Raw genomic sequence first — 25689 nt, 5'->3', positions numbered from 1 at the left:
AAAAAAAAAAAAGAATCCAACATAGTGTCTGTGAGAACACAGATTCAATCCCTGGCCTTGCTCAGTGGATCCAACCATTGCTTCAAGCTGCGGCATAGGTCACAGGGGCAGCTCAGATCTGGCTGTGCTGTGGCTGTGGAGAAGGCTGGCAGCTGCAGCTCTGATTCTGCATCTAGCCCAAGAATGTCCATATGCCGCAGGTGCAGCTGTAAAAAAATAAAAAATAATAAAATATTTTATTTAAAGTAAATAAAATAAAATAAAATGGTGCAATGACTTCCAACACAGCAACTTGAGCGAGGTCTAAGATTGAAGCTTCCACTTCTCTCTGTCTGTGTTTAGATGAAGCCACCTCTGAAGCGGGTATCAGAGGGAGAGGGAACGTCCCTGTAACACTGTAAAATATATTCATTTATTCATCAATATATGGAAAGTCCGATTATGTACCAGACACCTTCTTATTTATTTATTTATTTTTGTCTTTTTAGGGCCGCGCCCACAGTGTAGGGACATTCCCAGGCTAGGGGTCAAACCAGAGCTGTAGCCCCTGGCCTACGCCACAGCCACCTCAACGCCAGGCCTGGGCCACATCTGCGACCTACGCCACAGCTCCCGGCAGCACCAGATCCTTAGCCCACTGAGCTAGGCCAGGTGTTGAACCTGTGTCCTCACGGATCCTAGTCGGGTTCTTTACCGCTGCACCACCACGGAAACCCCCCAGAAGTCTTCTGTTAAGTGTTTTAATAAGTCACCCACGTCCTTTCAGAAAGAAGGCAAGGTAGAGAAAGAGAAAAAAAGCACTCAATAAATCGTGGCTAAATCAATGAATTTCAAGAGCCAGATGGCACGAGCCTTAAATGAGCAGGAATTTTTCCATGAGGCTGAGGGAGTAATGACTTGGGAGTGGCTTCCACGAGTGAGGAAGGCTCTGCCTCTGCCTCCTTCTCTGCGGCTGCGGAGAAGGGCAGCCTCCCTGGAGACCGTTGCTGGGTCCTCAGTGAGGCGGGACTTGGCGGCAGGACTTCTGAAGGGGCTGAGGGTTTCCAGGCGCTGGAGGGGACGTCGGGTGGGGGAGAGGAAGGGCAGAAGGAGGCTGTAGGTGCCGAAGCCAGCAGCTGAGGATTCCCAGGAGATGGGGCCCTGTGGGATTAGCTTTTAAATGGTCCTCCAAACTGATGCTCTTAGAGTCTTGACTCTGCTAATTCTAATCATCATCAGAGAGCTTCTATTTTCTAGAACCTGTGATATGAAGCTTGGCTGAAGCTCTTTACAAACACAATTTTATGTCATTTTTACAGTGCTGCAAAGTGAGTAGTAGTAGCCCCTTTGTGCGGAAAAGGAGAGTGAGGCTTAGGGCGGTAGGGCCGCGGGTATAATTCAGACCAGTCTGAACGTCTCCAAATGCCAGGCTGCCCCCAGCAGCCGGTCTGTCCTCAGTTCAGCCTGGAGCATCCAAGTGGTATCGGCAGCGGGTGGGGGGCTCCTGGAACCGCCAAGATATCCATAATGTACACCTGTGCCGCTCCAAGCCCCTGGCCAAAAGCCCCCAGCATGCTTCTGAAGCCCAAGGCCCGCAAGGCCTGGAAGCCCCAAGGCCTGCACCCACCTTCTACACAGGGTGAGGGGCCCAGAGAGATGTGCATGTCTATTTATACGTGGGAGAAACAGGACACTATAAAAATGTCTAACAAACAAGCCTGGCGTAGGTCAGGGAAGGCTGCCCCAAGGATGTGCTGCTTGAGCCAAAAGTGAAGAATGTGGGGTTTCTGGGAGTTCCCGTTGTGGCTCAACAGGTTAAGAACCCAGCTAGTATCCATGAAGATTGGGGTTCAATCCCTGGCCTCACTCAGTTGGTTAAGGATCTGATGTTGCCACAAGCTGTAGGGCAGGTTGAAGACGTGCTGGCTCCAGCGTTGCTGTGGCTGTGGCGTAGGCCAGAAACTGCAGGTCCTATTCGACCCCTAACCTGGGAACTTGCACATGCAGCCCTAAAAAGAAAAAAAAGGGGGGGAAGTCCCACTGTGGCACAGTGGGTTAAGGACCTGGGGTTGCCTCAGCTGTGGCTGGGATTCGATACTTGGGCACTTCCGTATGACGCAGGTGCAACGATAAAAAAAAAGCGAAGAACGAATCGGAAGGCGAAGTGATAGAGTAGAAAAGTCTTCTAGAAAGAATGTGCAAAGCCCTGGTGGGTGGGACGGTGGGGGCACTTGTGTGTTTGAGGCACTGAAAGGAAGCCAGTGCAGCTGGAGGGCACTGAGCAGCTGTGAGCGTGAAGCTGGGTGAGGCTGGGAGGTAGGCAAGGGGAGGGCGTTTGCAACTTGTTAAGGAGTTGTTACCCCAGGAGCAATGGGAAGTCACTAGAAGGTTTTAAAAGGGGAGCGAGGGAGTTCCCTTGTGGTGCAGTGGGTTGAGGATCTGGTGTTGTCATTGCAGTGGTTCAGATCACTGCAGTGGCTTGGGTTTGATCCCAGGCCCGGGAACTCCTCTATGCCGCAGGCGCAGCCAAAAATAAATAAGTAAAAAATAAGTAAATAAATAAAAGGGGCGTGAATAACATGATAAGACTGGAGACAGGCAGGGCAGAAGCTGTGAGATCAGTTAGGAACCAGTGCAGGAGGCCGGATAGGAGGTAACGGTAGCTTGGACCAGGGAAGTATCAACAGAGATGAAGAGAAGGGGGGCAGATTAGAGAGATGCCGAGAGATGCTTTGCAGGGAAAATGAACAGGACTTGGTGATGCTTCCTAGGATTCCAGCTTAGCTGTTTGGTGGACGGTGGTCCGACTCCCCGAGGAAAATGAGAGAATGAGAGGACCCTGTGTCAGATCTCAGACGTGCTGGGACTGAGGCGCCTTGGAGAGACGGCGACAGGGCTGTTGGCGAGGCCACTCGCCAGGCTCCTGCTGGTCAGAAGCGTGGACAGGAAACTCTCCAGGCTGGAGACGTAAAGTGTGAGTCCTCAGGAGATGGATGGTGACGGAGGCTGAAGCGCGGATGAGGTCAGCAGGGAGGGCCCACAGTGAGAAGGGAAAAGGCCCGAGCTTGGCCTCGAGGAACTCGGGTCTTTAAGGGAGGAGGGGACCCCGAGACGGAGACCAGGGAGTTAGGAGACAAACCAGGGGAGAACCACATGCAGGGAGGCAAAGACGTCCGAGTTTTAGGGCTTTGGTGATCAAGAGGCCTCATAAGATGAATATTGGGGGGGAAAATGCCCATCTACTAGAGACTCGGAGGTGCCAGCTCCGACATGTTTGGGGGATGTGAAGGGAAGTGAAAGCAATATTTGACCGAATATTGGAGGGGGTAGGAGGGCCCCCCGTAGGGGAGGGGGCCAGAGTCAAGGCTTCGGGGGCTGGTCGGTAGGGAAGAGTCAGGTGAGAGGGTGGGATGGAGCCCTTGGAGAGGGAGGGGCTCTTGGACAGAGAGGCAGGAGGGCTATAGGGGGCCAAGGATGGGCCTGGCCTGAGAGAGGAGGAGGGGTCTTCTCACGCAGCAGGAGAGGGGCAAAGTAGGAAGATGTAGGGGGGAACGGAGGCGGGGGGGTTCCTGCTGTGGCCCTAATCCTCTGTAAAAGAGCCGGCTGGGTCCCCTCTGCAGCAAGAAGGCGATGGCTGGTCGGGGGCTTGAAGAGAGTGGGGAAGGCTGGAAAGAGCCACTGAAGGGGGGGGGGGTTCCAGGCTGCCCCGAGACGCGTGTCAAGGGCCCATATGCAGCCAGCGGCTATGATTTATGGGAGCCTCACTCTGACCCGGGGAGCTGCGGGGCTGCAGGAGCACAGACCCGAAGGCAGGTGGGAGGGCTCATCCGGAGCTGGGGGTTTGCCAGGCAGACCCGATCAAAAGGCATCGAGGCAAAGGGGCTTGGGGTACTGACAAGAGGGTTATTAAAACGTCAGCACTCGGCATCGAGGTCAGACAAGAAGAATAGCGACGGAAGGAGAGTGGATGCTTTAGACGGGCGCAGAGAGGTCTGCGGGGGAGCCGTCCGAGGAGAGCAAACGGCTCTCCCGAGGTCGCCTGAGCAGGGCGGGAGCGGCCCATGTGCAGTTCGGGCCGGGACAGGACAAGGCCCCGGGTGTGAGGGTAAGAAGGGCTGGCCCAGCGGCCTGCAGAGGGGGATGTGACAGGGAGGTCAGAGGCTGGTCCGTGTGCATGGAAGACCCAGGCGAAGGGCAGGAAGAAGCACGGGCCACTGAGAGGTCCACGAAGCAGCAAACAGGCACCGCCACGGGACTGGGCAAAGGGGACAGGAAGCGTCATCATGCCAAGAGCACTGTCGGGGGCGGAGCGTGCCCAGGAGCCAGGCTTCTTGTGTAAACAGCCCTCGGGTTTGTGGGGCAGGGGGACGCAGAGATGCTCCGTGTCTCTCACTCCGGGCCGGCCGCTGAGGCCAAGGGAGGGGACTTTTTAGGATGGGAGAGAATCGAGCAGGACTGGGAGTCCGTGGGAGTGATCCAGGAAAGAGGAGCCAGGAGAGAGGGCAGAGCGAGAGGAGGGAGGGGGTTATGGACCCGGTAGTGGGGACGGGGCCTGCTCAGCAGCAGAGCTTCTATTGAGAAATGAACTCCTGTCTCACTCAACCCCCCTGCCCCCCCCACCCCCATGGGGACTCCCCAGCAAGGCGTGAAAGACATTAGCCAGGCTTTGGCCTTCCAGGGCCTGGGCCTTTTTCTACCTGCTCCACCACCTGAGGAGGTAAAATGAGCGTTTTGCTGTGCTGGCGTCTGAGTTCTTTCTCTTTTGCCACAGCCATGCGGGATCCGAGCCTCGTCTGCCATCTATGCCACAGCTCACGGCAACACCAGATCCTCAAGCCACGGGGCGAGGCCAGGGATGGAACCCACATCCTCATGGATACTCTCTGGATTCATTTCTGCTGCGCCACAACGGGAACTCCTGAGTCCTTTCTTATGGGCTCAGAGGGAGAAGACCACGGCGTCTTAGGGAGTCGATTCCCCAGCTTGGCAGAGAGGCCAGAGAACCGCCTTCCCACCCCACCCTGGCAGTTTCCCCACCCCACCCCACCTCGCCACCCCCGCCAAGGAAAATGGCTCTGCATGACTGAAAAGCCGAAGGGCCCCCTAGTCTTAGTTTGAGAGGCCTCCTTAAAGAGCCGGGGATGGAGGAGGGACCCAGCTGGTGGGGGGAAATAGTGGAAGCCCCAGGCCTGTGACAGCTACCTCCGGCCTGAAATAGACCTCCGCCTTTGCCTGCAGAGAGGAGCACCACACTGAGTGCCTTCGGGGCCGTGCAAGCCCCTGGCGCTCTCGGACCGCTGGAGGGAGGCGGAGGAGAGCCGCGAGGGAGGCAGAATCTCACTGATCTGGAGGGAGGGGCTCATTTGATTTCGACCAACAAAGACATGATGACTAAGAGCCATATTTACGTCATACGTTGGAGCAGAGCGTCCAGTGGGCCCAGGACCTGGACAAAGGGTGAACATCTGGCTCTGCCCTCACCCTGGCCCCCGGGGCTGGAGCACGGCAGACACAGGCCTGCCACGTGGCCGCGTGTGCCCTTCACAGACGAGCACAAGGACATCCCTCCCTGCCAGGCCCTGGGGCAGGGCCACGGTCAAGTCCGCATGGACCCCGGGCTCCGAGTTTGGCCGTCTGGACAGAGCCTTGGCGCCTCTCCTTCCACGGCTCACAGGCCCGGCCACCTGAGGCTCTGGTCTGTGTGGCCCCAGGGCCTGGACCTCTGGTTGCTTAACCTTGACCTTGTGTTCAGTCCCAGGTGCTAAGCAGCCAATTGGTTGCAGCCAATCCCCCGCCTCGCCTAGCCTTGCCAAACGCTTGACCACATGTGGTACTGGGAGGCGAGTGGGGGCTAGAGACCAATGGCCTGAGGTGCTGAGAACCCTGTGTCCCTGGGGGTGTTGAACAAGAGCCTGGCTGGCACAGCAGAGTAGATCTGCCGACTTCAAACATGGGAGTGTAAGGCCGCGGACCCCGGGGACTTCCAAGTTTGGGGTTCACAGGCCAGGCAGTGCTGGGCTGAGGGAACTAGGCTGCCAGAGCTGCAGACCACTGAGGCCTAGGCTGCAGGCACACAGCCCTTCTTTGGGGGCATTCCAGGCCCACAGACGCCCCAGGTGGGCACGAGTGCTGAGGCTTGGTCAGGGAGAATTTCCCAGCTGGTCACTTACGTCTGATGGTCCCTGAGCACAGAAGGGAGAAATCTGCCTTTTTAGTCCTTCAGCAAATGTGTATTGAGCATCTTTTGTGCGTCCGGCCCCTGTGCTGGCCACTGGGATATGGCAGTGAGCAAGGCAGGCTCCACCCTCCTGCTCTGCCCTTCAGGAACCCACAAACCTATAGGGTGGGGGACAGACCCAGACACTAATGGTGGGGATACCCAGTGCTTAGAGTTTGGGCAGGCAGGCCCCCAGCTCCACCAGGGGTTAGGGGTGGCTCCCTGGAAGAAGTGATAGTTCTGAACAGGTACCACTGGGGAGTTCCATGGTGGCCTAGTGGTTGAAGGATCGGCATCTTCACTGCTGCGGCTTGGGTCACTGTTATGGCACGGGTTTGATGCCTGGTCCGGGAACTTCTGCATGCCGTGCGTACAGCCAAAAAAACAAATAAACGGGTACTATTGGTTCCAAGATACTGAACCCACCCAACATATACCTTTCTGTCTGTCTGTCTTTCTTTCTTTCTTTTCTTTCCGGCGACCCCATGGCCTGTGGAGTTCCCGAGCCAGGCCAGGGATCAGATCTAAGCTGCAGATGGAAGCCATGCCACAGCTGCAGCAATGCTGAATCTTTTAACCCACTGTATGGGGCTGGGGATTGAACCTGCATCCTGGCACTGCAGAGACACCACCAATCCGGTTGCACCACAGCAGGAACTTCCAGAGCAAGTCTTAAGGGGTGTTTTTTATGACTCTGTGAGAGACTTTATGATCGACTTGGTTTCATGTGAACCAAAACCCAAAAGTCAGAAGCTCTGTCTCTGTCCCATCTCCTCCCCTCCCCTCCTCTCTCTCTCCCCTCCCCGACTCCTACCTCCCTCTGGGGTGATTCCTAGTCTCCTTCTGTTTTTCAAGGTTTGCAGGTTGCATTGATGAGTGTGCAGGAAGGAAGGTGCCCTGTTTCTGGCCCAGTGACTGAGTGAATGAGGTGACACGGCCTGAGGCAGAGACAGTCCATCTGGAGGTCAGCAGATCTGGGGCGGGCGAGAGTGATTTCGGTTCACCTGTGGCATATCCAGTCCGTGGTCTAGAGAAAAGCTCTGAGAGATATGGATCCTCAGCTCAGAAGAGGCCCAGACCAGAGACAGGTGTTGGGAAGTCATCCGTATTTGGTTCTTGCTGGTGGAGATGGCCGGGAGGCACGAGGCAGAGAGGGAGAGAAGGCCTAGGATAGACCCCAGGAGAAGCAGGAGATGCTAAGCGAGACTGAGAAACAGCAGTCAGTGAGGAGCATGCAGGCCATCGAAGCCAAGGGGCAGAACTGTCTTCATAAGGCAACAATGAGCAGGCATCATTGGCCAAAAAGTATATGTTTTTCAATTTAGAAGGACCGCCCCCACCCCAAATCTAAACCTACCCCCAATTCTCAAAAACAGGCCCAAATGTCTAAAGATGCTATACCTTCTCCAAAGTACACCCAAATTACCAATGGACTAAAAAAAGCCACTGACTGGGGAATATGCATTTTGGATCCATTTGTCATCAGGAATCTAGATTTAATTGTTTGCCCAGAATCACTGGAGCCATTCCCATCCCCTCCTCAGACACCAGGGGGCGCACACGGATCACTTCTAAATCCAAGTCCAAGGCAAAAGCAGGCAGTGAACTGGGGGCTAACTAGAACTTGACCCCCTCAACCCAGAGCCCTAGACCCCTCTTCTACCCCTGCCCTTCCCATTACACGGTGATGCCTGAATTCAGGTGCCTCGACAATCCCCAGTCTTTGTTTATTTCTCACCTAATCCCCAAACTCACCTGGGTATCCCAGAGACCCCATAGAAGATGAGAGAACCCCTGTCACCTGACCTAGGGCAGTAGGGGTAGGCTCCCCATCTTTCATGAAAAGAGCAGGCAGGAGAGGGTTGATGTGGCATGGACTGAGAGGGTAGGTCTGGGGCCACAGGCTTTGGTGCCCAGACCTTGGTTTGGAGCTCGCCACGGTCTTTGGAATAAATCTTCAGGTAAGTCAGTGATTTAGCCCAGACATTGATAGGGTCAGCCCTTGAGTTTGATATGAGGGGTCAGAAATTCCATCCCGACATTTGTATCAGGCTTGTGGGACATGATCAAGTCCTGAACTCAGGGGCCAGTTCAGGATGTGATTCAGGTTTCACAGTTGGGATTGGTGTAAATATTGGGGTGCTGGGGTTGACATCAGGTCAGAGAAGTGGAGAGTCAGTATGGGGATGAAGTGGACTTGTGTGCAGTTTCTGCAAAGCCAGTTTCACAAGTCCTGGGTTCCAAAATTACCTTTATTTATTTTGTGTGTGTGTGTGTTTAGGGCCACACCTGCGGTATATGGAAGTTTCCAGACTAGGGATCGAATGGGAGCTTCAGCTGCCGGCCTATACCACAACCACAGCAATAGCAACGCCAGATCGGAGCCAGGTCTGGGACCTACACCGCACCTGGTGGCAGTGCTGGATCCTTAACCCACTGAGCAAGGGCAGGGATCGAACCCATATCCCCATGGATACTAGTCTGGTTCTTAACCCTCTGAGCCACAATGAGAACTCCCCAAAATGACCTTTAAAGATGGGTCAAGTTAGGGTTTTAAATGGTCCCTCAAATGGATAAAGTTTGAGGTCAGTATTTGTATTAGGGTCCTTTTCTTTTTCTTTTTTTTTTGGGCCTTTTTTACGGCCGCTCCCTTGGCATATGGAGGGAGGTTCTCAGGCTAGGGGTCTAATTGGAGCTGTAGCCGCCGGCCTACGCCAGAGCCATAGCAATGTGGGATCCGAGCCGCGTCTGCAACCTACACCACAGCTGACGGCAATGCCGGATCCTTAACCCACTGAGCAAGGCCAGGGTTCGAACCTCATGGTTCCTAGTCGGATTCGTTAACCACTGAGCCACCACTGGAACTCCCTAGGGTCCTTTTCTGGTGACCTAATCCAGTTCAGAAAGTGTGCTGGTGTTGACCTGGGGTTGAGAGTGCAGTATTAGTTTCAGGTAAGCCTTGGGGTTCAGATAAGAGTGCTGGGGTCCACAGCAAGGGAGCCATTGGAGTTTAGGGTTCATACAGGGATCGGGGTTCAGCATTGGTACCAGTGTCCATTTGAAGAACCAGGGTTGGTGCTGGGGTGATACAGGGTTTAGAGTCAGAGTTGGTGTTTGAGGTCAATATAGGGGTTCAGATTAAAATGACTACTTGAGCCCATTTCGGGTCAGATTTAGGGGGTTTGAACTTACTGTTGCGGGGGGGGGGGTGTCTGGACTCAATATCATGTTCAGATCTGAAGGGGAGGAAGTCGGGTCCTAGAGCAGTGTCAGGTTCCTATTTGGATCGGGAGCCACTAATAGGATCCGGACTTCATGCGGGCGTTTGGGTCCGTCCCTGCTCATTACTGGGGTTCCGGTTCAATACTGGAGGCCGGGTGGGTTTATACGCCGGGTTGAGTTGCGGCCTCTTCGGGCCTAAGCGGCTCCGCGGCTCTACGAGCGAGAGTGCACGAGGGGAGGGGCGGCGCCGGGGACGCGCACGGCAGGGCCAGGGGCGCGGGCGCGGGCGCGGGCGCGCGGCTGGAGCTGGCGCGGGAGCGTCGGGAGCGGTGGCGGCGGCGGCGGCGGCGGCAGAGGCGGCGGCCTCCAGCTCCGGCTCCTGCTCGGGCTCCGGCTCCAGCTCGGGTGGCGGTGGCGGGAGTGGGATCCGGTGGCGGCGGCGGCGACAGAAGAGGAGCGGGAGCAGCGGCCCCAGCGGCTTGGGGGGGACATGCGGACCGACGGCCCCTGGATAGGCGGTGAGTGACCCCCGGGCCCCCCCTCCGGCCCCCTCCGCATCCGTCCCTTCCCCTCTCTCCTCACCCTCGGCGGATCCGAGCTGGGGGCGGTCCCGGGGGACTGGGGGCGCCGCTGAGGCCGGGCCGCGCCCCCACCTGCCGCGCCCGCCGCCTCGGCTGAGCACCCCCCGCCCCAGCCCGGCGGCTCCTCCCCGCGTGCCCCCCGCGGCAGACGTGTCCCCCACCCGGCAACCGGCTGGCGAGCTCCCCGCCGCCCCCCGCCGCCTGCCCCTTCCTCCCCCTCTCCCCCTCCCTCCCGCCGCACCTGAGCCGCAGCCCGCGCCCCCCCAACGCAAAGTTTCCCTTTTACGTCGGTGCTCCCCCTCCTCGGTCCCGCCTCGTCTCCCCCCTCCGCCGGCGCGGACGCGCTCCGGGGGCGGCCCTCAACCTCCCACCGCCACCCCAGCTCCGGGCGGGTCCAGGCCGCGCCCCCACCCCCGCCGCACAGGCGCCCCCTCCCAGCCGGCGGGGGATCCGCAGGCCGCCGCGCCCCCGTCTCGCTCGCGGCCCGGGCGCACGTGTGGTCCCGGGGTGTGCGCGGCGCGAGTTTGGAACCCCCCTCGTCCCCGCTCGGTCGCCGGCGCGAGCTGGGAGGGGCCGGGCCGGGCCGGGCCGTACTTGCCCCTATCCGGGTGCAACGACCCCAAGGCCCTGGAGCGACCTGTCCCGTGAGGACTTGTCCACTCGGACCCGCTCGGGAAAGTTCACTCAGTCGCCGCCCCGCGTCCCGTCCCGAGCTGGCGTGCCCCAGTCCTCATCGCTGTGCCCATGCGCCCGTTTGGGCGTCTTTCTCCGTTCCCCTCGGTCTCGCCCTCTCTCTGTGCCCTTCAGCATCTCTGTATCTCTGTCTCCCGGTGTCACAGCCTCCCAGCCGCCCCCTCCGCCCGGAGCCGGGGTCTCAGCTGTCTGCACCGCCCTCCGCGGGTCTCTGTGTTCTTTCCCCGGGCCTCTGTGTTCTTTCCCCGGGTCTCTGTTCTCTCTTCCCAGGTCTCCCTGTGCTCCCTCCCCCATCCGGGCGTCTCGCTTCCTGGGTCTCTGTCGTGTCTCTCACGGGTCTCTTGGTGTCTCTGTCTCCTGCGGGCTGGAGTCTCCGTCGCCTCTCCGCGGCCTCCTCCCCCCGGGCGCTCTGGAATGCTGCCCCTCTGGTTCTGCCACCCCAGGGTGGGGGAGGGGCGAGCTTTCCTCCCCTTTTCAGCACCCCCTCCCCAGTGCAAGGCTCCGAGTTGGAGCAGGTTAGGGGGTGGCAGCCCGGTACCTGTCTAAGCTGAGAAATGGAAGGGGGCCACCGACGGGGGTGGGGGTGGGGGCTCTGGATTCCCCCTGGGGGCCGCGAGGCTGGCCTGGGAAACGGGACCGCGGGGTGTTGTGTTGAAGGCTCTGCTTTGGCTCCTGAACAGACAGACAGGGGAAGGGATCCAGAGGGACCCCCGTGCGGGATCTGGCCAGAGAATCCAGGGAAGTGCCTTGGGTTTGAAGCCTGGAAAAGGATCCAGAGCTGGTGCTGCCAGGGGGATCCTCAGTGGTGAAGGATCCACTGGAAAGGAAGGGAATCTGCTGAGGGATCAGGGATCCGGTGGGATCCGGAGGAGGGTCTTGAAGGAAATCTCCAGAAATTCTGTGCTTGGCTCCTTCTTAACTCTTGCTTCAAGGGAGCAAGAAAATCCCTGTTTTTCACTGATTACAGGAAGGAGCCTGGGGCTGCAAGGAGGAGCAAGTGGAACTCCCTAAGCACAGCCCGCACAGCCACAGGCCGGGCCACACACTCCCACCCCCTCATTTCTCCTCCCAGCTGGCCCTCCCACCCCTTCCCCACTCGGCATCCACTTGTCTCCCGAATACCCTCACACTCGCATACTGGGGCCTGCATGGCAGCCAGAGCTCTGAAATCTGCTGTGCTTGCACACCTTGCACCGGGCCTGTGTGCTTGCTTGTGCTCTCTCAGCACCCCTGTGCACAGTGCGGGGAGGGGTGTGTGCACCCTCGGTCAGGTACCTCCTCATGCACACACTCGCTTGCGTGTTTTTGCTTGCTCGGTTTCCCCTTGTCATTTGAAATGTCTCTGTAGTTCTGTTCTCCACCGGCTCTGTCTCTTCCCTCTCTTCTTCCTCTAACAGGAAATTGTCCTTATTATGCCTTCCTCCCTCCTGTCTTCCTTCCCCCTGCAGCTCCCGACCTCTCTTGTAGTCAGCCTTGGGCACAGGGTGAGGGGAGGGGAGGTGTGGCGTCCAGGGCTTCTAAGAGAGGACGCTGGATTTGGGTGCTGGCGAAGCGCTTGGGTGCGAGGGATTGCAGTAAGGATAGACGGGCTACTTTCTTGACTTTCCTGTGCAGCAAAATGCTGGCCTTGGGTGTCTGTGCTACCTCCGTCACCCTTGATGGGGAGTCCAGTACCGAGGGCCCTCGGTCAGGGGGAGGTGACACCCAGATCTCCAGAGGCTGTAACACACTCTGCAGCCACTCCACTTTCCAGTGTGGGACCTTGAGGAGGTCCCTTCCTCCTTGAGCCTCAGTTTTCACCCCCTGTAAAATGGGAAAAGAGATCCCACCATAGCAGGTCCCAAGGCTCTTGTGAGAAGCTCAGGGAACTATGTGGCACTGTATCAGCAGCAGTGGCCAGTGCTTGTCGTGTGACTGACACGGCTATGTGCTTGGACCAGGCTTGCAGCCCAGGGCCCTGCCCTTGAGAAGCTCATGGTCCCTGGGGGGAACAGATTGCATCATGGGAATGCAGAGCAATTCAGTAACCTCTTATTGATTGCTGCCCGTGTGCCAGACCCTGGGCTAGGCACTTTCAGCCAGGCTGCCGTGCTTCCCGTGGAACTACCAGCTGTGTAAAAGAGGCAGCCCGCTCTTCAGGAGCTGCTGAGGTTGGACTCAGCAACAGCTCACCTAAAGTCGCTGCAATTCTGAGCTGAGGTTAGAAGATTGGGGGAGCTCATCATGAGACAGGGGTGCGTTCAGAGATCAAGGTGAAATAAGTCCCAGGGGAGGCCAAGAAAATAAGCTATATGAACTGGGTTTTAAGGGATGAATAGGAGTTTTCCAATGGAAGAAAGGGCACTGGAGGCAGGAAACAAACAAACAAACAAAACGAGTGAACATTCAGAGGTTTATCCCTTGGAGCAAATCACAGAAGTTCTCAAATGCCCTGTTAAGTAGCTGTGATTTTCCTCTGAGAACACAAAAGAGAGTTCAAGCTTAGGTTGGGGTGTGGAGTGCGCCGTGGTCAGATTCACGTTCCTGAAAGAGGATTCTGTGACTCTGGGAAGTGAATGGTGACAGAACCCCAGGGAGGAGGAGAGGGCAGGCAAATCAGGTGAGCGATGCTGATGGTGTGGTAGCACGGAGCCACTGAGAAGGCACATTTATCAGGACAAGACCATCTACTGGATGAAGGGTGAGGAAGAGGAGGGGTTCCTGGGAGGGCCTGGGTAAGGCCTTCATTGACCCAGGGGCTGGGAGCTAGAGGTGGATAATGAGGGAGACAGATAAGGAGCTCATGGTTGAACAGGTTGCCTTTGAGATGCGTGGAGCACTTGAGGGTCGGGTGGGGGGACTTTTAGGAGGGGGTTGCGCATGAGGATCTGGAGTTTGAGAGAGGAGTCTGGGCCAGAGGAAGGGTGGAGGGTGGCAGAGCAGCGTGTAGAGCCTTGCTCAAGAGACGACGACCTTGAAGTTCCCGTTGCGGCTCAGCAGTAATGAACCCAACCAGCATCCATGAGGATGCGTGTTCGATCCCTGGCTTTGCCGGGTGGGTTGGGGATCTGGCATTGCCATGAGCTGTGGTGTAGGTCCCAGACGCAGCTTGGATCCTGCGTGGCTGTGGCTGTGGCTGTGGCCTAGGCTGGCAGCTGCAGCTCTGATTCGACCCCTCGCCTGGGAGCTTCCACGCGCCGCAGGTGCGGCCCTGAAAAGAGAGAGAGACAACAGCCTCTGGTTCAGAGCGCAGACTCTGGTTTCAAACTGCTGGGTTCACCTCCACTTAATAGCCGCGTGACCTTGAGCCTTAGTCTCTGAGTCAGTTTTCCCCTTTGTCAAATGGGTTTACCCAAATCACGCCGCGTGGGGTGTTCAGAGGGTGAAAGTCCACATGCAGAAGGTGCTGAGAATAGGGGCTGGATCTGGTAAGCACTGCTCTTTCAGCCTTAGCACTTGTTATTGCATCTTCATCAACAGAGGAGGTGCAAGCCCGCCCCTGGACGCGTCGCAGCGGGAGGGACTTTAGAAACTCTACCTTGTTAAGGTTTGGGCCTCAGCTCACCTGAGGTCGCTGCAGTTCTGAGCTTAGGTTAGCAGGTGGGCGAGGGCCCCGCCCTCAGCCTCAGGGCTGGGCTCGTGTGTGTTGCTCGGGTGTTTTTAACCTTCGGGTGGGCTGCAGCGAGCAGACGAGAGGATGAAGCCCCAGAGAAGAGACCCCACCATGCTGGGAGCGGATGGAGGGAGATTCTGAGAAGGGGCAGCCTCGGCGTTTTGGGTTCCCCATCTCCCCACCTCGCCTGGCTCCTGGGCATCTAGCGAGGGTCTGTCTCTGAGGTCCAGAGGTACCCAGGCTGTGTCTGAAACTTCCAGATCTGAGCACAGTGGTTTTGGCCCCTCGAGAGTGCCTTCGCTGTTTCTGGGACTGTTCTGGTACAGCCACGGGGGCTGCCTGGAGGCTGCTCGGGCGGGGTATCCGTGCTCCTCTGGATTTCAGCTTGTTCTTGGACCCGCTGTCAGGCCAGGTTCCAGAAGACGGAGAGCTCTGCCAAGGGCCCAGCCCCGGTTTGGTGCCAAGGCCTGGTTACCTGATCTTGGTTGTGGCTGCCAACCTTACCCCTTTGGAGATCTTTCTGGGTGCCACCCAGCAATTCCTGACTTGGGTGCCGTACCAGTCAGGACGTTTCTGAGTAGGTCTTCTGGGTGTAACTGGCAGCCCGATCGTAGCTGTGAGTCCGGAGTGGTTTTGGGAGCTGCGGCTGGTGAGCCTGACAAGCAATTCTGATCACCGTCCTGGGTCGCGTGGGGCGCTGGTGGCTCCAGGTGCATTCTGGTCCTGCTAGAATCCCGTTTGTGCTTTAGGGCGTTTCAAAGTGCAGGTTCTGTCCCTGCTTTGTCTGTTCTCTGACCCACCTCCAGGGCGTTTGGGACGCGTACCTCTATCCAGGTGCGGCTCCTGCTCAGCTCAGGTCCAGTCACCAGGCCTCGTGCTCCTGGCGTGACCTTGGGCGGGGCGGGAGTGTGGCTGGCTTGGGGGACCCTCTCCATTCTCTGTCTCGGACTCTGCCCCTCTGTCCCAGGGGCCCTGAGCAACGGCCCTGTGAGGCCCCCGCGGGCATCCCCGGACAAACGGGCCTTTGAGTTTGGGACACGGAAGCGGGTTTATCTGGCCAGACCCGCCCGGCAGCCTGTGTGCTGAAAGCAGGGGCCACAGGGAACTTGGTGGAGAAGCCTGTGGGCCGGGGGAGGGAGGTGTGAAGCCATCCAGAGGCCCAGGGCTGTGTGTCGGGGGGGGGGGGTGACGGAGGCAGGAGGTGGTGTGAGTTACAAGGTCAGCGCGGATGCACTGGGTTGGCCGGGCCTGTCCTCGTCGGTCAGGATGGGCCTCTGTCGTGAGGAGAGACCCTGCTGTGTTGCAGAAGGGTCCTTCTCAAGTGAGGCTGATTCCCAGGTGCCGGGTGTGGGAGGCTGGCCTCAGGTCGCTGCCTGACCCCATTCCTGGGGAGGAGCCAGGGTGAACTCTGTGTGTGTGTGTGTGTGTGTGTGTGTGTGTGTGTGTTGGGGGCGGGGAATCTCTGGGTGGGCAGGGGCGTGAGGCCAACGAGAACCCCAGGAGAGGTGCTGCCTGTGTGGAGGGGACCCTGGGGGGCCGGGTTGCTGAGCGGCAGGCAGCGGGTGATGAGAGGGTGTGGGCGTGTCTGACCCCTACTGCCACCCAGGATGGGGCCCACGCTGATGGGGGCTCAAGAATGGTTCTAGAAGGAAGGGGCCGGGCTCTGTCGCCATGTGTGTGCCAGCGGAGGAGGCATCCAGGGGCACACCTTCATTTTAAAAATTATAGAGCAGCAGAGTCAAAAATAAATATTGCTTCTGAAGCTTCTTTGAAGGCTGCATGGATGCTGGCGCGGCTCTCCCAGGCTGGGCTGTCTTCCGTGAGCCCATTCATGCATTCATGCACTTAGTCAGCATATCTTGGCAGAGCACCTACTATGTGCTGGCTCTCTGCTGGGTGCTGGGGACACGGAACTGCACCGACGCGTGCCAAGCTGATGGTCATGACTCAGCGACCACTCGGCAACTGTATAAATAAGTCGTCACAGCTGTGGTCACTGCTCCAAGACAAAGGTGCAGGCATAAAGTCTGGGACATCCCAGAGGGCCTCCCTCTGAGATCCAGGGGTAACTGGCTAGAAGCTGGTGGGGGGTGTCATCTAGGCGGTGGCGGAGGGCACGTGCCAGCCTGAGAGACTGCAGTGTGGCACCTTTGAGGATCGGAAGTTCTTGGGGCTGGCTGGCTGGCCCGTGGGAGGGAGCACGGCCGGGGGGGCCTGCAGAGATGGGTGGCACCACTGCTGGGCTGGAGGGTTAGGCTGAGGGGTTTGGGCACACGTTTCTCTGCTGAGGTCAGGGACTTGGTCTGTGTTGCTCACAGCTGTGTGCGGGGTGCCTGGCAGAAAGCCTGGCACGCAGTAGGTGCTCGGGAGTGTGGAAGGCCTGAGTGAAGCGAAGAGATGGGCATTTTTACTAAATGGGAATCGTCCCGCGTGAACAGTTCCATGGGCTGCTTTCTCCTCCTGCATCAACGGCAAATGTGGAATGTCTTTCTGTGTCGATACGTGCTCAGCTGTAATGAAACGCTCCGTGTTTTCTCAACCTTTTCTCTCTTTCCAGGAAGGCGCGGAGGCCCCGGTGCCCTGCCCTCAGTGCTGGTTGTCCAGGAGTGACGGGCGTGAGCAAGCCAAGACCTGGTGAGTGTTCCCCACGGTGCCGCTGGGCCGGGGAGCCAGGGGCCAGGCCAGGCAGGTTGGATTTTGATGCCGGCCAGTGGAGAGCCATGGAGGGTTGTCACCAGAGGTGTGATGTGATCCAGTGGGGGGTGGGGGGGGGCCAGAGAGGTGCTGGACCAGGAAGGCGGTGATGGAGCTGGAGAGCAGGGATTTGAGTGCTATTTCCGGAGACGGAGCAGACAGGACAAGGCGAAGGGTTGAACTGGGACATGAGCGAGGGGAGGGGTCAAGGTTGGCTCCCGGGTTTCTGGCCGGAGTGGGCGACGGAGGTGGGTGCAGCATGATATACAGCTTGTCAGCCGCTGCAGGTGTGAAGTAGGCATCCGGGTCACGCTCTGGGACTCACACCAGGATGTCTGTGCTTCCCATTCACCCTGTTTCTGTAGAAACGACTCTTCCCACCGGCTGTAGGTTAGGGTAGAAGGAGCAGGGTGCTCACGAGATCTGGGGCACAGCTTTCCTCGTCTCCTAAAGGGCCGCACCTTTCCTTCTCCTAGAGGCCCAGAGCAGGTGGATTGGTCTTGTAGGGAATGGGGTTGGAGAGTTGGCTTGGAGTCGGGGCGTGATGGGCCTCGGATGCCAGGCCAAGACTCTAGACGTCGCTGGGTGTGACATGAAGGTACGGAAGGTTCCCAAGCAGAGAATCAACATCCACGCATTTGTCCATGCACTTGCCCATTCATTCGTTCCTTCGTGAAACATTATCTGCACGTTTGCCATGTAATAAAAGCAGCAAACGAAGCGTGTGCCTGAGGCTGTGATCACACGTGCCTTTTTGTAAAGCTTCAGCACTGGGGGCATTGGTCTGTGTGCGGGGTGGGTTGGAAGGGGCTGACCAAAGGCAGGAAGCGCCCAGATGACCTAGGGCTGATGAGGTCTTCCTGACATGGGCTGAGTCGAACAGGGTGAGGAAAAGGGAGAGTTTGAGGAGGCCTGGCTGGCTCGGGTGGCTGATCACGTGGTGCTTGTCACGGAGGTGGGGACCTGGAGGAGGAACAGGACTGGGGAGGGGGGCTTCTGTTTGGACCCTGCCCCTGTAAACCCCTTGAAGGCAGCACCCATGACTGTCTCATTCATCAGCCCGCCTTCTGGCCCAGGGCCTGGTAGGGCCCACTGGGCAGTTCTGCATGATGGCTGGTGAAGACACGGGTGTGGCCTGGACAGGGAAAGGAAGCACGCGTGGCGGGGGTCTGCTGGGGGCCAGGCCCGTGCGTGGTGAAGTGGGCTTTGGGGTGACGTAGACAGTGCCGCAGGTGGACCCTGTCACGGGTCAGAAAGGTCAGATGGGGAGGGGGTGTGGGGATACCCTTCACCTGTCCTCCTTTGGGTAGAGTCTGACCTTCCTGGGAGCCCAGTCTCACCAGGAAAGGCGCCTGAAGTGGGACCCTCTGTCCGCTGGGAGGCACTTGCTGATGGCGTGTGCGGGGGGCAGGGGGTGTGTCTGTACAGCCTGGCTTCTGAGGCGAGACTGACTTGGAGGGAGAGGGAAGATGGCACAGCTTAAGGGTCACGAATTCCTGGGGTGTTGAGCCCAAGGTACGAGGGCCTGGGTTCTGGGACAGGGGCGAGGGCAGGCCCCGGGCAGCATCAGCAGAGGCTCCCGCTGTGTCTACACCAGGGTTCCGCAGCCGCAGTCCTGTTGACCTTTGGACAGATAGGTGATCCTTGGTTGGGGGCGAGGGGCGGGGTGCTGACTGGTCACCGCAGGACGTCTGGCCACGTTTCTTCCATGCCAGCATCACCTCCCCGCCATACCTGCCACCTGGACCATCAAAAATGGCTCCAGGACTTCCCGTCGTGGCGCAGCGGAAACGAATCCGACTTGGAACCACGAGGCTGTGGGTGTGATCCCTGGCCTCACTTAGTGGGTTAAGGATCCACTGGTGCTGCGAGCTGTGGTGTAGGTCGCAGACGCCGCTCAGATGTGATGTGGCTGTGGCTGTGGCTGGCAACTGTAGCTCTGATTAGACCCCTAGCCTGGGAACTTCCATATGCCGTGGGTGTGGCCCTAAGAAGCAAAAAAAAGTAAAGATGTCTCCAGACATTGCCTGATGCCCTATGGCAGGGAAAAATCACCCTGGATTGAAAACCATGGGTCTACACCACTTCTTCTTGCCGTCACTATGCTGTACAAATCTGGAAAACTGGGCAGGGCCACTCAGGGAAGATTCCCGGTGATGGGCCACTTGAGCTGAGTTCTGGAGGGTGGTAGGTGGCTGGGGCCAGGAGACGGCAATCCTTCCAGGATGAGAGTGGCAGGTGCGGAGGCCTGCAGGCAGCCAGGTTGGTGAGCGTTAACCCAGGGCAGGCTCCACGCCCCGGAGGAAGGAGGCTGGAGGGCTGGTGGCTCGGGGGTCGTAGCTGTCGAAGGTGCCTCTGCTGGTGTTCCCTCGGTATCCCCCCCGTCCCCGACCCCCCCACCTCCTATCCCCCAAGCTGAGGCTCAGCTGGAGCCCGTGCCCCCCTCAGAGACTCTGGAACACTCTTCCTAAGCTCCCTGCCCACTCCCAGGAGCTGAGGGGCTGCCAGAGGGAAGGGGTCCCAGCTGCGGGAGGGAGGGCTGGCCGACGCTGGCGGGGCTCGCGGACTCTGGCCACCTGGCTGGAGGCGCACAGGCAGCCTGGCGCTGGCCGCCTCCTTTCCCGGGGCCAGGGTCACAGCGCAGACTGTGATTTATTCCCGTCATAATCTGGTGGTTGGTTTGGTGAGAGTTGGAAACATGTTGGGTTTCCCTTCTGGAGTGTAACACGGCCTGTTTCCGCCTCCGCGGCTGCTGCTGCAGTGCCACGCGGGGAACTGTCCAGGACGTGACAAAAGGGCCGGGTTAGCTGCCTGCCGGCTTCCAGAGGACCAGCTGCTCCCTCTCCCTGCCCGCGAGCTCCCCCGACCCAAGCCCTGGCCTCTCCCCTTGCCGGCCACTCTGTGGGGCCCTGGGTACCCCTCCTTCTGTGCATGTCCTTTTGGGGGGCCCCCAGCCTCCTGGGAGCCAGGGTCCTGGCCTGGGGAGGAAGTGGGGAAGGAGGCTGCAGGAACAGGTGGTATTTGGAGACTAATTAATATTTGTGAATAATAACACGTGCCCAAGGGAAACAAATCAATCTGTGTTTGCATATTCATGAGGAGGCCTTGGCATGATCCCAGCTGTTCTCCAGCCGGGAACCCCCCATCTCTGGCATCACTTGGTCTTTCCGGGGGGGAGCCCCCATTAAAGCTGGCAGGGGTGGTTGGGTTGGCCCTGTGGAGGTGACATGGCCTCTGCGCGACAGGCTTTTTTCCATGACACGGGTCTTCGAATCCTGTGGCTTGGTGTGGCGCCTGCTCCTTCCTTTTCCCTCAAAGCAGCGATTCCCAGGTCCTTTAATTTCACAAACCAGCCCAGTTGCCAAAAGTACTTGGGACCAGGCATGGGGTTGGTGATTTTTTATGTTGCCAAGTAAGGACATTATAAAAAAGTAACTAGTACCTGCTCTCACCATCACTTCCTATAAGAAAGGACAGTGTAACACCAAGAACAACATTGCGGAATCAAAGACAGTTCTTCCCAAGAAAGGACAGTTGGCAGCTTTACACTGACATAGCAAAGAAAAGGGGCATATTAAAATTATCCCTGGAGTTCCCGTCGTGGCGCAGTGGTTAACGAATCCGACAAGGAACCATGAGGTTGTGGGTTCGGTCCCTGCCCCTGCTTAGTGGGTTAAGGATCCGGTGTTGCCGAGAGCTGGGGTGTAGGTCGCAGACGTGGCTCGGATCCCGTGTTGCTGTGGCTCTGGCGTAGGCCAGGGGCTACAGCTCCGATTGGACCCCTAGCCTTGGAACCTCCATATGCCACGGGAGCGGCCCTCAAAAGGCAAAAAGACCAAAAAAAAAAAAAAATTATCCCGGGTGTTGGAAAATGGCATAGCCAGCGATGTTCTCCAGAGCCTTTCGGCATGGAACCGTCTTCCTGCCCGAGGGTGCCAGTTGGGAGAACCGACGGGCCGCGGTGCCGTTGGAGACAAGCGTGCATGCGTGTGCAGGAGCTCAGGCCGGGTTTTCATCTCGGCTGTGGATTCAGCCAGATGCACCCAGCCACGCGGGTGGAAGTGGCCGCTCTGCTTCTAACGCCAAAAGTTGCGCTGGCTTCAGAAGGTTCTCGGCAACCCCAGCAAGGCCAGCCTCGGCCTGCCTGCCTGCCCCTCCTGCCACCTCCCTACAGGTGACCCCGTGCACTTGGGGGTGGGGGGGGCACGTCTAGACAGAGGCCAGACCCAGGGCGCCGGGACTCCACCGCGCCGCCGGGCCCGGAGCTGGGAGCGGCCTGCACCGCCTGACACCGGGGCGGGCTCTGTGCCCAGAGTCTGGGGCGGAGGCAGCTTTGTTCACACCAGGAACGGTGAGGGAGAGGCCCTGGCAGGACAGCTCTGTGGCCGCCGGAGTGGTTCCCCGAGAAGGTCTGTCTTTTATGTGCGCCCGTGTCCCCCGACTCACCGGGCGTCCCTCTGTCCATGGACCACTGGGAGAAGCTCTCTGGGAGGGAGTGACCTTGTTTCCAGCTTCTTCACCTCTGTCTGTCCTCCTCTCCGCATCTGAGTCGTGCCCTGGGCACTCCAGACCCTGGAGGCACACAGGGGACCCTGGAGTCCCCAAGTTAGGGCCACCTGTCTTTGTCACAGTCGGGGCCCAGTTTCTCTGACACGCACGGCCAGAATCAGTTCTGGAGTTATGCCCCGTGACGGCCGTACGGGGGGCTGACACCCCACGATGCTGTAACAGCGTTACTCCCTCTATGACAGTGTACCCCTGCAACGACCCTACACTGCACCCCCATGACGTCCGTCTACACCTCTTTGACGTCTGGGCCGGATGGCTACGCCTCCGTGGTGTCTCTGCCTGGGAGCCATTCGGCAGTGATGACTGTGCCAAGGCAGCTGCAGGGCTTTGTGCCTCTGCGATAACTGAGGGGACTTACACGCCAAGACGACTGTGCTGTGCAGCTGCACCTCCATAATGTCGCCCACCCCCCTTTTTTTCTTTTTATGGCTGCACCTGCAGCACATGGAAGTTCCTGAGCCGGGGTCCATTCGGTGCTGCAGCTGTGACCCACATCACAGCCACAGCAACACCAGATCTGAGCCACATTTACAGCCTACGCAGCAGCTTATGGCAATGCCGGATCCTTACCCCACTGAGTGAGGCCAGGGATCAAACCTGCGTCCTCGCAGAGACAACGTCAGGTCCTTAACCCCCTAAGCCACAGTGGGAACTCCACGCCAGTCCCTTTGCATCCATGCAGGGAGGTGCCGCCATGATGTGTGTTCCTGAAAGTCGTGCCTCCGTGACGCCTGACTGGGCGGGAGGGTCACACCCAGACCGCTCGTACCTGGGAGTGAAACCTCTGTGAATACCGTATCGTTGCAGCCTGTGATGTCTGTACCAGCCCCTCTGCCCCTGCCCTTTGGGGCAACACGCCACCGAGCTCTAAATCCATGATGTCTGTGCCGGGGGTGCAGGATGGTTGTATCAGGGGGCCGTATCCCCATGACAGCCTGGCCAGGCAGCTCACCACCTAATGTCCCCTGGAAGTTGAATTCCCCCCCCCCCTTTTTTTTTTTTTGCTTTTTAGGACCGTGCCTGGGGCATATGGAGGTTCCTGGGCTAGGGATCGAGTTAGAGCTACAGCTGCCGGCCTACACCACAGCCACAGCAACGCAGGATCCAAGCTGCATCTGCGACCTACGCCACAGCCAACGGCGATGCTGGATCCTTCACCCACTGAGCGAGGCCAGGGATTGAACCTGAGACCTCCTGGTTCCCAGTCGGATTCATTTCCACTGCGCCACGGCGGGAACTCCAGAAGCTGAATTCTGTTGTTGGCTGCACTGCTGCGTGGACGGCACGGTGATGACCAAGCCCAGACGGGGCCTTAGTGACGCCTGACCGCCATGCCCGGTTGGCCATACAGGGCCTCATGGTGAGCTGGTCTTAGCCGCCCGGGCTCTGTGATCACTGGACAGAACCCCAAGAGTGCTGTAGATGGCGCTGGGCCCACCAGGCCGCCTCGACGTTCTTGCTCTTGCTGCTCGGCCCGTCTGGACTTTCAGCCAGACCTTGGGGAGACATCTCCCACGCTTTCCCCTTTGTGTCCAGCCTCTGCCCCACTTCGCAGGCCTCTACCCGCTTCGTCCCGGCCCCTTTGCTCACCTCCTGTCCTCTGATCTTTTGCCCTTTGCCTGCCCTGGTTGAGACTAGAGTCCAGGTTCCAGGAAGGAGCAGCGCCGTCTTTGAGCCCTGCCTCTTCCTGTTCACCAGCCCTGTCACCTCCTTGCAAATTCTGTGACCTTTGTGGATCAGCTGGCACCTGGGTCTGGTCCCGATCCTCCCACCAGAGTCCCCAAGGCCCCCATTCAGCATTGCTTATTCCACCTTTGTGTCCTGTTGTGGCCCCAGAGCGTGAATGAGAGACTTTTGTGCCCCAACCCCTTGCCCAAAGCAAGGTGAGCAGAGCTGTGGGCACTGGCGCAGAGCCCCTGAAGCCCCCTGAGTGGAGACATGGAAGGGAGCCCTAGGGAGGAAACTCAGCACTGGGGCTGGGGAGCGATAGCAGTGTATCTGTACTGCCCGGTGTGGCCTCGCTGAGGGCTCCTCATAGGTGCCGGGCTCGGTAGGGAGGACACACCTGGCCGAGCAGCCCTGTGTGAAAGGCCTGGAGGCCTTCAGACAACCCAGATACAGTCTTCCCCGTGCCCAGGCTCCTGGCTCAGCCTGGGTGGCGCTTTTGAGCCAGCAGCTCTCTGAAGTCTGCACCCCACCCCTTGATCCACCTCCGGCCGCTGGGGCAAGGGCAGAGGAGGTGTGGGGTTGAATCTTAGGGTCTTGGCCACGGGGGCTCCCTGTGGTTTCTCTTCGGAGAGGGAAGGTGCCATGGGAATTGGGTAGGATGGGGGTGGCCAGGCGAGGCAGCTGCAGCTTGTCCAGAGCGCGTCCTGGCGAGCCCGGACGGGTTGTGGCTTTGGCGCCAAGCCTCTCCCACCTGGATCCTGCCACTACCACGGCTGTGCTCTGGGGCCTGTGCCCAGCATGCGGGCTCTGCTGGGGAGCGGAGGGCCAGCGGGGCACCCCAGGGACTCTGGAGGCCCTGGCCTCTGTAGGTCTGCCAGCAGCTCCCTGTCTTGTTTTGTTTTGGTCTCCGTATATGCACCTGTGTGTCTCTGTGTCTTTCGGACCCGTCTCCCTTCAGGGAAGCAAGTTGAAAACTCTGGGTCTGGAGTAGAGCCTCCCCGTACGTCCTCCGGTCGCAGTAGTCCCTGCCCCTACTCAGGGTGAGAGAGTCACCTGAAGGCCTCGTGTACTCTCTCCCTGCAGCTGACTGGTGGGCTATCCTTGGGGTCCCTGGGCGATGGGTGAGGAGTCTGGCTTTTCACAGGGGTCGGAAGGTTTAGGTGGTCCTTGCACAGTCCAGGGAGCGTGTGTCTGGGGAACTAGGCTCTGGATGGTCAGTGAGGATGAGCGGGGGCCAGGAGGTGGCATGCGGGCCACAGGACATTGGTGGATACCAGCTAATTGGCTCTGCCCTTCTCTCCATCACAGGTTGATTGTCCTGGGCTGCGGCTGGAGGTGGTCCTGGAGCCCTGGATGGCCGCCAAGCCAGCCCCAGGGAGGACGATGATGCCCCTCGTGCCTGTGCTCGTGGTGCTTGGTCTGGTGGCGGGTGCCCATGGCGACAGTAAGTCTCCTCATGGTGCGGGATCGCCCAGGTGGAAAGGTGGCATTCCTCCCAGCCACTCTGGGATGGGGGACAGAACCAGCCACTAGGAGAGACGAGATGGCTAGAGACCCCTCCAGGCCTTCCTCTGTCCTAGACAGACCTCTCCCGTAGAGGACCCCCACTCCAAGGGTACCCCAGGCCCCTGGGCTTCCTAGGAGGATCCCGTGGAATACCGCATGTCTCTCAAGGCGCTGTGAGGTGGGGCATGTCTCCGTGTGACCGTCTTATGGGGTAGAGATGACATGTCCAGGATTCATGTGGTCATTGGTGACACACTCAGGCGTTCTGTGGCCGACACTGTGGATCTGTGCGGAAGGCACAGTGTGAGCTGTGTGGGGGCTGGCGTGGGAGAAGGGGGCCGCACACGAGGACGTGTGTATGGGATGCCAACTGCGTCCACGGGTCCAGGGAAGGATCGGAAGCTGAGCCACCGTAGCCCTGCCCCCGGGCTAGCCTCTTGTGCAGACCCTGAGCCCTTCCTTCCCCTCCCCCCTTCGAGGCAAAGGGGTTTCCCCCTCCCCCAGCCCCTCGGCCCTGAGAATGGAGGAAGATTGCACTTGGCCACGGGAAGCTGGGTTCCAGCGCCCCTCTTTGTGTACTGGGGGCGGTGGGATCCTCCCCTGCCCAGATCCAACTCCGAACTTTGGTCCCTTTCCTGCCGCCCTTCCCCCTGCCTGGCACTGTAAGACTGGCCGCAGCCGCCCCGTCGCCATGGTTACCACTGCTTGGTTACTGGTGGGAGGCGGGGCACAGGGCAGATTCAGCCAATCTGCACACTGAGGGGGAGGGGCGAGGTCGGAGCCAAGGTCCCTGGGGGAGGGGCTGCTGCCAGCCTGTCCAGAGCCCAGAGGGGGCCAAGGGCCAACCTGGGGGTCAGCGCGGGGGTCAGCAGGCGGCAGGGTTCCCCTACCCCCTCTCTGAGTGTCTGGGGGCAGCGCTGTCTCCTTGCCCCACCCAAGCCCTGTCTCCTAATGGCTCATTAATTATT

The 25689-nt window shown here is 58.9% G+C and overlaps 1 protein-coding gene across 10 annotated transcripts in view; it reads left to right on the top strand.

Annotated features, from left to right (window-relative positions):
* The first annotated feature begins 9714 nt into the window (after positions 1–9714).
* PTPRF (protein tyrosine phosphatase receptor type F) overlaps positions 9715–25689 on the top strand; it is an 87607-nt gene continuing 71632 nt past the window's right edge. For 4 of the 10 annotated variants that reach the window (XM_047789377.1, XM_047789376.1, XM_047789372.1 and 1 more), the window contains exons 1-3: positions 9777–9936; positions 16842–16918; positions 24524–24659. In XM_047789377.1, the coding sequence (XP_047645333.1) occupies positions 24569–24659 (91 nt within the window). In that variant the 5' untranslated portion in view covers positions 9777–9936; positions 16842–16918; positions 24524–24568. Of the gene's footprint in view, positions 9937–16841; positions 16919–24523; positions 24660–25689 lie in introns of all 10 variants that reach the window. The other 6 variants (XM_047789378.1, XM_047789380.1, XM_047789379.1 and 3 more) reach the window with 3 other exon arrangements.

The sequence above is a fragment of the Phacochoerus africanus genome, chromosome 8 (assembly GCF_016906955.1).
Source record: "Phacochoerus africanus isolate WHEZ1 chromosome 8, ROS_Pafr_v1, whole genome shotgun sequence".
NCBI classification, from domain to species: domain Eukaryota; kingdom Metazoa; phylum Chordata; class Mammalia; order Artiodactyla; family Suidae; genus Phacochoerus; species Phacochoerus africanus.
Note: the sequence above shows the minus strand (reverse complement) of the source record. Positions and strands in the feature narration are given on the sequence as shown.